Below are 11,127 nucleotides of genomic sequence, written 5' to 3'. Positions count from 1 at the left end.
GGGGGGAGGGAGGGAGGGAGGGAGGGAAATCCTCTCTTCACATGTGCCAATCCTTCTCTGAAACTCATCCCGGCAGGTCAGCACGAAGACTGAACGTGTAAGAAGATGTGGGGTGCAATGGAGAACCTGGCAGGAGCATCCGACGCACACGTGCATGAGTTTTGCTTTTTGCTTGGATTGAAGCTCAAAAGTTGTAAGGAATTTGGGAATGAGATGGGACGTTTCAGAAGAAGAGGAAGGAGGCGAAGAAGTTGTTGTTACAGTCCTGGCAAAATCCTTTGTTCTAGCTAATAAAAGAAGTTAGTTTTAAAAAAAAAAAAAAAAAAAAAAAAGTGTTTTTTTTTCTTGAATATTATATTCATTGGTGGTGTATGGTGTGTTGCTTTATTTCTTGGTATTATTAACTCTCTGTCATTGTTTTCTTTTTGAGTGAGGCTAACTTTATGGATGGGTTGGTTTGTATTTGAGTTAGGATTAATTTCAGTAGGTTTCTTTAATAGACTTGGGATATTGTTGGGATTTTGGTTTTGTTTATTGGATGTATAAACAGAGAGATTTGGTAGGGCTAGCTCGGCTGCTGGAGTTTTGGGCGTTGATTTATTAGATGGCTTTTGTTAAAAGCCGTTTTTAAATTGTTGAAAGTTTTCTTAAAAAGGTCGTGGTTTAAAGGTGGTTTTTAGTAATTGATTGTATTGTTTTATGCTGTTTGTAGCTGGTGTACCAGAAGGGATATGGTGTACTTCTTGAGTGTTACGGTTTTAGCGTTCCCAAGTTCCGATTTATTTCTGGTGTGATGGGTTTTGTTTAGTTTTATCTTTGGGGACAGGGGCATTTTTATGGTGGGTTTTTATAGGCAACATTTTTTAAAATTTGGGTAGTGGTATTCTTAGTATTTTAATAGTTTAGATTTTTTATTTGTATGCTTTTAATTAGTTTTTTTTAATTTTTAAGGTAATTTTTATAGATTATTTGTTCTTATTTGTGAGTTAGCATAAAGGTGGAGCTTTGGGGGCTTTTTGTAGTAATGTTTAGGGTCAGTTGCACAGTTTTGAGTTCAGTGAGTCGGTTTGATTTATTTTTTCATGGGTTTTTGTTTTTATTAGCAGTTATTTCATTTTCAATGTGATTTTGAGGTTTTTTGGGTTTCTGAGATACTGGTTTGGGAGGAAGTTTAGGATTGGAATGGATGGGGGGGTTTGGGCTAGTTATAGAGGGGTTTTAAAATTTATTTCCAGTTGGGTTTCTGTGAGTTTTTAATGGGGTGAAATGTAGTGGGGCCTTTGTTCTTTGTTAGTAGCAGAAATAGGTTTTGTTTGGATGTGCTGCGATGGGACGAGCGTGCCCTGCGCGCCGGCGCTGACCGAGGCGCGTCGGGATTTCTGTGGTTCTGACGGGTCAGGTGAGTGAGTTGATATGGTTTACTAGACAGGTCAAAATAGAAATAAAAATAAATTTGAAAGGAAATCTAAAACTATAACTGTAAACATAAACATGGAAAACAGATAAATATATAAAACTGTCATATAATGTATGTTATTGTGACATACTATCATATATAGAAAATAGGGCCTAATATATATACACAAATGTATATAAGTAGAGATTGTAAATATAAAAATATTCACTATAGTTTAAAAGAAATTGGGGTTTTTTTTTTGTTTTTTTAGGTTATAGGCTGGGTTCTTTTATAAATAGTAGAAATATAAATAATATAAAACTATAAATCCAACTATACAAATATATATCTACTGATACCTATAAATATTTAATACAAAATAAATATAAGTAATATAAATATATAGTATAAAGACAGATCTGTTCTTCAAGGCATTCTCTATACTAGATAATCTATAAATATAGTAAAAAATAGAAATGTACATGTGAATATAATGATGAAAAATAAAATTATTTTTGAACTTTTAAATACGGTTTAACTGAAGGGGTGTCTTTGGTTTTTATTTGGTTAGAGACAGGGGCTTTATTTTAAACAAGGCAAGTATTATAGAAATGTAAATCTAAATATAGAAATATATTATAAATATATAAAGATATGTAACTATAATTAAACTATAAATGTAAACCTAAATATAAATATATGTAAGTAATGTGAAGAGATGTAATCTAGAATATCAATAACATTATAGGGCAATTGAAATTATAAATGGGAAAATAGATACGAAAAATATTACTATAAAATATGTTAATATAATTTAAAAGAAAGGTCTTTTTTTCTTTTTATTTGGTGTGAGGCAGGGTTTTTATTTTTAATAATATGAATATAGATATTATTGTTTGATATTTCTAAATATAGAAATACGCAGCCGTGCCCCTTCTCAGCACGGCCCGCGGCGGCAGGTCTCAGGCGCGGGCCGGGCCGGGGCGGTTCTGCGGGGCGGGGCAGGGCTGCGCAGGGGGCGGGGGCGCCCCATCTGCCGCCTTTCCGTGGCGAAAGGGGCCCTTGGGCGCGCGAGCGTTTCCGGGGCAGCGTCTTCACCGTCATGCTCGGCGTCTGCGTCGTGATCGCCATCATCATGACAACGCTCCGCGCCTTCACCTGCGACGACCTCTTCCGATTCAACAACATGTGAGCGCCGGGCTGTCCCCTCTTCATGCCCCCGAGCCCCTGCGCTCTTCCCCACCCCGCGGGGTCCTCGCGGCGCCCCGCCGGCCGGGCGGGCCCGGGCCCGTGCTGAGCGCCGCACTCTCTTCCCCCACAGCAATCTGGACCCGCTGACCGAGACCGTATCCTTCCCGCCGGGGCAGGGGCGCGGGGTCGGGCGCGGGCGGCGCAGCCGTGACGGTCGCAGTTGCTCCTTAACCAAGCGCCCAGTACGGGATTCCCTTCTACTTGCAGTACCTCGCCCACTGGCCCGAGTATTTCATCGTCGCCGAGGCTCCCGGCGGGGAGCTGATGGGTTACAGTGAGTGCCGGGTGTCCCGGCGGTAACGTCTCCCTTCGTTGCCTCTTTCGGGGATTAGAACGCGGGAGTTTTTCTTACTCTTCGCGTTGACCAAATAACCAACATGGAAGAGGAACCTTGCGTTGCATCTTCTCGTTTCTTAAATGTCTTAGGGTATTATGCAGGACTCATTACCATAGCTTCCAGTTTGATGTTCCTAGCGCAGCGAGGAGCCTTGGCTGTCGTAACATCCACCCGTATTTGGTGAATGGGTATTTTTGTAATCTGGAAGATACAGTCCCTACCCACCGTCAGTAAAAGTGCGGGGCTTGCCTTTTGCATTGCCCTGTAAGGGAAAGCTCTGGGCCTGGATGTCATTGGCTAATTTGCTGTGGAATACTTGTGTTTTTCAGAAATCATGCCAAAGAGAACTGCTAGGAGACGGGGTGGGGCAGAGTAATGGTTTTTGCAGGGACCCAGGAACTAAAAGTATTTAACATATTAAGCTGAAAGTATGTGTGCTGTATAGAACATTTCTCTGTATCCATCACACTTGTTGCTTATTAGCAGTGCCTGTGTCATCTGTGAAAAGCAGAGGGTGGAAGTGTGAATTTTCATTAATAAACTAACATTGGATTGAAAGGAGAGAAACTAGAAAAAAGCCTCCCCAAAACACCATCCCCACCTCCTTTTTTTTTTTTTTCCCTCCTTAAACACATTGTGTTTGCAGGGCCTTAGCTTTCTATTGCCGGACTGGCAAAGCTTCCCGAGCTCTATTCCCTCATAATCTCCAAAAGTCTCAGATAGTTGCTGGGATGGTAGTTTTGGGTTTCCAGTCCTCTGTTCCTCCTTTATTTCAGTCAGATTTTAAATTTTGGTTCAGTGAGACTTGTGAGAATTACTTAAAATTTGCATTTAGAAGTCGCCTCAAGGAAGGAATTTGCAAACTTGTTTGGTGTTTTTTTACACTAGTCAAGAAACTGCTGTAATATTTGAGTAAAATGACATTTTTAGTGGCTAAAATCACAATTTTAGAGTGAAAAGGTAGACATCCCTGTTTTAGCCTTTACCACAATCATTGTATCGTGTGTTTATCCATGGCTTATTCCTCTTGTGACGTTGTCTGGCTGCAGGCAGTGCATTACTCCAAAGGTGCTGCTGCGCTGATGCTCTGTATGTTCACAGTCATGGGCAAAGCCGAAGGCTCTGTGGCTAGGGAAGAATGGCATGGACACGTTACTGCTCTCTCTGTTGCACCAGAATTTCGACGGCTGGGTTTGGCTGCTAAATTAATGGAGCTCCTGGAAGAAATTTCAGAAAAGTGAGTAGTATGGCTATCTTTAAATTCATCTTTTAAAGTAACATTTAAAAGTAGTATTTCTACAGAAACATGTCCCTGTTTTACGTGGCAGAATTTTGCTTTACGTGGTGTTCTGATTTTCTTAAATTCCTTCTAGTTGGAGAAAAAGAGTTACGAAAGTTGCTTAGCAGTTTAAAATCCCAGGGGTTCTCTGTGAGCTAACTTGCCAGAGAGAGGAGGACATAGCCTGAACTCCAGTAGAGATAGTGTATAAAAGAACATTCCTTGACAGAGTCCGCACTGTTTCCTGTAGGGCCTCCAATATACTTGTTCAGTTACTGCGGGCTTTGTGCAATGCCCTCAGGCACAATCCTGAACAAATTTTGTACTGCAGAGATTATCTTAGTTTACTTGCCATCCCGTGCTTGGTTACTTGTACCTGAGAAAATTTAATTTAGTGTCAGATGAACCCACAGGGAAATGTCCTTAACTGATTATAGTAGCGCAACCCCACTATGGTTGGTAAGACTGGAAAGTAGTATGATGTTTTGAAAAACTTGCCGTGTGGAATTAAGGGTCTGTCATCTCCTGTTAGGCAACTGAATTTTGTGACTGATTCCACTTCTCCTAATCCAAGCAGTCTAAAATGTGGATACTTTTTAAATTGGATTTAGGCCTGTGGGGGCATTTAACTTGTCTTGTTCCTTCTGATCAAATTTCTGAACCCACTGACTGGTGAAAAATTGCCATGTGATAAAAATAAAATTAAATCCTTGTCTATGATTGAATTTTCCCATGGTAAACAAGTGTATCTGTTATTACATTGGGAAAGATGTTTAATTAGTATACTACATTGGACTTGTTTGTGTTTCATTACAATTTATGGGTTGTTATTTAGAAATACATTTACTTACTATTCCTTAATGTGGCTTTGTTTGTTTCTTTTCCTCTCCTGCTAAAGAAAGGGTGGATTTTTTGTCGATCTCTTTGTGAGAGTATCAAATCAGGTTGCTGTAAATATGTATAAGCAACTAGGCTACAGTGTGTACCGGACAGTCTTAGAGTACTACTCAGCTAGTAGTGGGGAGCCAGATGAAGATGCTTATGGTAAGTTCTTGTTTGGTCTCAAATTGAACAGAACTATTCTCATGTTGAAAGTTGCTGGGATTGTTTGTAAGACTCTTACTATTTTTTGATATGAAACCTATAAAAAAACCATGAAACAATTTGAAACAATTATATGAAACAATTTCAGATAGTTGCTGATTAATGGGATTTTTGTATTTTTGTAACTTTTCCTAATTAAGATTATATCAGTTACAAAACTTAATCTTGCCATTTACACATTTTGTAGCATCTCTGGCAAAATCAAACACAGAACAAGAATAAATGAGAAGGAATGTCAGTGCTTTGTTCCTTTCATCCCGGAACAGGGACTTGAAACTTTGTTTTTCTCAGATGTCTATGTATAAATTAACAATTGTCAGCATTCCGCAATGACAAAGAATTGGGTAACATTTTCAATTTAAAAGGGAAGGAACATGGACATTGAAGTATGTTAATTTTAATTATGTTAACAAAAGTGAACTACCAAGTGCTTCCTCTTTCTAAATCCTTCTTAAAATTATCCTCCCAAAGGGTTACATGGTGAGGCTGTGTATCATTTCTGTTCTTGCACTGTTTATTTGATACGTAGGAGCGCTGTGAAATACAAGGGCTCAGACAGACACCTACCATTGCCGCATGTGACTTTAGTCATATATTTGCCTCTTTTAGCTTGTCATTTCCTTTCTATTTGGCTGAGTTTCATGCAGTGTTTTATATCAGTTGATATCATTGCCATTGAGCAACATTAAGGACAGCAGTGTGTCCTGAGGACAGCAACCAAGATGATGAGAGGTCTCAAGAGCAAGATTTAGGAGGAACAGCTGATGTCCATGAGTTTGTGCCACTTGGAGAAGAGAAAGCTGATGCATGCACTTTTCACAGTCTGTAACTTCCAAGGACTTCAGAGAGGGGTGTTGATCTCCTCCCTCCGGTGACCAGTGACAGGACATGAGGAGATGGAGCAAAGCTGTGTCAGGGAATGTTCAGAGTGGGTGTTAGAAGGCTCTTCACCGAGAGTTTGGTTGGTAACTGCAATGATCTCTCCAGGGAAAGGGTCATGACACCAAGCCCATCAGAGTTCAAGGAATATCTGCACAATGCTCCTAATCATACGGTATCATTTTAGTAGTACTGTGTGGAGCAGAGCAGGGAGTTGCACCCTTATGGGTCCTTTCAAACTTGAGATAGTCTTATGATTCTGGGAAATTTTCTTGATTAAAAATTATCTTATTTTAATGGAGAATTCACTTAATATGGCTTTGTACAAGGACTGCATTCTATAATAACATTTTTTTCCTGTTACTATAGATATGAGAAAAGCTCTTTCCAGAGATACAGAGAAGAAATCAGTTATACCTCTGCCTCATCCTGTGAGACCAGAAGACATTGAGTAACTTTAAGCTGTGGTTCTCATGCAATTTACCAAGGGTCAGGTTCCATCTTCTATAACCCCCAACAACTTATGCATAAGAAGTTTTAGGCCAAATGTTTTTCCCATAAAATACTTAAAAGCAATGTTGAGAAGCTGACTAACACTGCTTCTTTTGGTAATGCCTCTATACTGCCGCACTTACTCAATTTTTCCTTTCACATGTTGGAGAGTTGGAGACTATTAAAATGGAATTACTTCCTGTATGGTCTTTTCTTGGTTTTCTTGTGGCAGCTAAAATTTATTTCTGTTTCAGGAAGCATCTCATTGTATAGTCTGTGATTTAACAGTTCCCATGCCAGCTTAATTGTGGTGGAAGAAGGCAAATGAAGCCAGGACACTTAACTAGGATGCCCCAAACCCCTGCCAATCACAGGTTGCCAAAAAACCCCCACCTTAGGTTACAAAAATACTAGAAGCTCAGGTACAAAAATACCAAATACTCCCCCTACAAAAAACTAGGTTCCACAATACAACCCTAGGTGTATTTTTGTTCAAAACCCTAGTTTTGAGCCCTAGTTTCAAAATAATAGAAAACCAAATTCCAAAATACCAAAGAAAACCACGTTTCGAAATCACACAAATTAAAATACCAGAATTTTAACATAACCCAAGTTCCAAAATACAAAAGTAACCCGATTTCAGAATACCAGAACAGCAAGTTCAGAAATATCAAAATAACAGTTTCAAAACACTAAAATACCAAGTTCCAAAACACCAAAATTATTCCATTTCAAAATACCAGAATATCAAGTTCCAAAATAACAAAAGGACCCCATTTCAAAATATCAAACTGAAAAATACCAATTTTCAGATCTCTTATGTGGTCAGGATTCCCAATCCCAAAAGAATGCAATGTTGTCAAAATGGAATCTGCGCTACCAAAGTGCAGCCTGGGCTCCACCCCGCGCTCCTATGGGCCGCCGCCTCACGGCTCCCAAGCCTGCCAATCCCGGCCCGCCTTTCTCCGCCCTGTCCAATGACAGACGCCCTTTCAATCCGGGCGCGGTCCCTCCAATGACAGCCCGCTCAGTCGCGGCCAGGCCTCTCAGCCTCCCGTACGCCTCAGGCGTACTCCCCCGTACGCCTGAAGCGCCGCTCACGCCACCGCCGCTTTGGAAGCCGGCGGAGCTGTGTCCCCGCTGCCGCAGTCTCGGCAGGCGCTGATGAGGCCGGGAAGGGCGGGCGGGAGCTTCCAGTTGAGGTCCTTGCCGGGATTTCTCCCAGGGAAGCGGGCAGAGGGCTGGGAGCGGGCGGACTCGGCCCCGGCAATGGCGGCGGCGCGAGCCCGGCTTGAGGGGACCGCGGGGGGTCTCGGAGCCGAGTGCGGAGGGAAGGGGCGGGCTGGGATTGGTGGGGCCGGCGCTGCCTCGGGTTGTGATTGGCTGGCTGGCCCGGCCCTGGGGGATAAATAACGTGCGTTGGGGCGGCACCGGCGTCAGTTCGGCGGTGAAGCTGGGAGCGACGAGAGGTGCGCCTGCGCGATTCGAGGAGCGACGCTGCGCCAGGACGGCACCTCCGCGGCAGCTGATCCGGGGAGCGCCGGTGAGCACGGATGGGACGCCTGCGGCAGTATCTGAGGGCTGGCGCTGTCCAGTTCTCCCCGCCGCACCCTGCGCGGTTCGGGTAGCCGGGGGCTGGAGTGGTGCAGGCGGGGCCCGGCTGCTGTTAACTGCTGGGCGGCAACTAGACATTTCGCCGTTTTTGGATTTAAAGTAACGTTCCGAATACCGGGAATAAAACTGGCTTTTTGCGTTTTAATTACTTTATTTTGTTTTTACTTGTAATAACAATGATTTCTTTCTTTATTGCGTTGTTTTATCATTTTGCTCGTTTTTTTTTTTTTTGTTTTTTTTTTTTTTTTTGGTTTTTTTTTGTTTGATGTGTTTTCTTTACTAGATACCTGATGTTAATTCAGTAGGAGTTGTGGGATTGGGGCTGAAACACCAGTTGTGAGATCAGTGGGGACATAAAGCCCCAGGGTGTGGAATAAGGACTTTGGCATGAGCCAGGCCCGAAACAGGGTGGAGCAGTGGGAATGCTGGGGCTGGATAAATGCCACCGGGAGAAGGGCATGGAGCGGCAGCGCAGGGCCTGCAGGACGTGCCTGGGGGTTCCCCTTGGTACCAAGTAGAGGCTGAGTGTGTGGGGGCTCAGAGGCCTCGAGGGCCCAAGAACCAGCCCAAGGGTGCCGTTTGGGATGGGGGAGCAGGAGCCCAGGGGCTGTTCCCAGCCCCTGGAGCTGCCTGGGGGGAGGTCAGGGGGTCTTAGTGCAGGTGCTGGGCTGAGGCCTAGGGTGAGGGGGAAGGTAGATGTTGGGCTTCAGGCCTCAAGCGTCCCCAAACTTGGGATCCCATTAGGGTGGATGGGTGGGTGGGTGGGTGGGTGGGACAGCTTCTAGAGACATTGAAATGATGGCAGGAACTGATTTGTGACCTTATCAACAGCCCCAAGTGAGAAGCAGAAGCAGCTTTTAGCTGCAGGCAGTAGAAAGCGGAGGAGCTGGAGCCGAGGCAGCAGAGCTGGAGGAGACAGAAATATGGTAGGGTTTGGGGTAAAACCCTTTGTGGGGCTGGGATAGGGAATGTGGAGCTGGGAGGTGAACTCCATGGTCGGAGCTGAAATTGCTGTAAGGGCTGTGATCTGAGCTCAAACCACAAAGAGCTAGAGCTAAAACAAAGATCCTGCCCTGAGGAGCACAAGTAGCATTATGTGGCACTGCTGGAGAGATGTTGAGGAAGAATTGGGACAGAAGAACTGGAAGTGAAATAAAGCTTGTGGGACTGGAGCTAAAATCACTGGGGCCGGGGTGGGGACTGCAGTGCTGCAGCATCAATCACTGCTCAAAGGGATACTCACTATACATCTGGAGAGTAATCATAGATTAGGATACAAAACGATAAAGCTGGAAATACAATAACGTCTGCCAGAACGGGGTGAGAATAGTGTTTCTGGACCTGAAGGTAAAACCTCACAACTGCACCCAAATCCAAAACCCAGTTGTCTCAACCCGGAGCAGATTTGTCTGGGGCAGCTAGAGATGGAAGGAGAGAGCTGGTGGTGAAATAAAGCTTGTGGGTCAACAGCTGAAATCACTGGGGCTGGGAAAGGGGAACTGTGGGGTTGGGATTGAGATTGCACATGGGATGGGAGCTGTAGGGCTAACATGGAGATGGTAGGATTTAGGTGCTAAACTCTCTGTAGGCCTCTCATACCGATGCTGGTGTTGGGTGTTGTGACTGAAGGTAGAACGGGTTATGCAGAACAGAAAAGGGGGCTACAGCCTTGCGCCGAAATACCCCGTCGATGGCAGGATACTACCTACTGCCCTACTGCGCCGCAGAGATCTAGTGGAAATCACTGTGGGGCTGGGAAGGGGATGGCGGGGCTGCGACTTTAAATGAAAATGGAAAAGAAACTATGAGACAGAGAATGGGGCTCTTTGAATTGTGTGAAAAGAGGCAGAATCTGTGAAGCTGCCAGGGATTGCGGGGCAAGAGATAAAATCATGGCGTGTCTGGGACCGGGACTGAAGATGGCACAGGAACCCTAGGGCTGGCACAGAAACCGTAGTGTTCTTCCGCCAAAAGAACTGTAGGCCCGTGTCACGGATGAAGGGGCTGGGTATTGTGACTGAAATTAGAATAGGTTGTGTGGAGAGGAAAAGGGGGCTGACACCTTGCGCCTGAAAACCCCGTCGATGCCAGGATATTGCCTGGGCCAGGGATGGCACCTCCTGGGATGGAGCAGAAAACACTGAGGGCCTGGGACTTGGAATGAAAATGGAAAAGATACTAGACCTGTAGATGGGGCTGTGGCCATCGAGGTGAACATATGCAGGGGCTGGCACCGTGGTTGGGAATTGATGATCTGGAGCTGAAAGCATGGGGGGCTGGCATATTGATTCTGGGGTGGGCTTTGAGACCCTTGGGCGGGGGCTCAAGCTTTGCAGAGCTGGAGCCAAAGCCAAGATGCTGCCCTTTGAAGCTGGAGAAGAGCGCTGGCAGTGAAATAAAGCTTGTGGGTCAGCAGCTGAAAGGGCTGAAATCACTGGGCCTGGACTCATCATTGCTTGTCTGGGATCGGGGCTGAACACGGCACAGGAACCACAGGGCTGCCACAGGCACCGTAGCGTTTTTCCGCCAAAATCACTGTGGGGCCCGTGCTATGGTGAACGTAAAATAGGTTGTGTGGAGCGCAAAAGGGGGCTGCAGCCTTGCGCCAGAAAGCCCCGCTGATGCTAGGAGATCACCTAGGTCTGTGATGGCACCTCTAGGGATCCAGTGGAAATCGCTTTGGGGCTGGCATATTGATGCTGGGCTTGGCTTAGAAACCCTCGGGTAGGAGCTCAAGTCTTGCAGAGCTGGAGCCAAAGCCAAGATGCTTCCCTT

General features: G+C 44.7%; 1 protein-coding gene across 1 annotated transcript; it reads left to right on the top strand.

Annotated features, from left to right (window-relative positions):
- The first annotated feature begins 2,426 nt into the window (after nucleotides 1-2,426).
- LOC132336697 (N-alpha-acetyltransferase 20) lies at nucleotides 2,427-6,942 on the top strand. The gene is made up of 6 exons (XM_059864502.1): nucleotides 2,427-2,584; nucleotides 2,718-2,742; nucleotides 2,831-2,921; nucleotides 4,086-4,221; nucleotides 5,162-5,307; nucleotides 6,616-6,942. Exons 1-6 carry the CDS (start codon nucleotides 2,499-2,501, stop codon nucleotides 6,699-6,701), a joined length of 570 nt encoding a protein of 189 aa, XP_059720485.1. The 5' UTR covers nucleotides 2,427-2,498; the 3' UTR covers nucleotides 6,702-6,942.
- Nucleotides 6,943-11,127: the final 4,185 nt, after the last annotated feature.

This window comes from Haemorhous mexicanus, chromosome 1 (genome assembly GCF_027477595.1).
Source record: "Haemorhous mexicanus isolate bHaeMex1 chromosome 1, bHaeMex1.pri, whole genome shotgun sequence".
Taxonomy (NCBI): domain Eukaryota; kingdom Metazoa; phylum Chordata; class Aves; order Passeriformes; family Fringillidae; genus Haemorhous; species Haemorhous mexicanus.
This window is presented reverse-complemented; position numbering and strand designations above follow the sequence as displayed.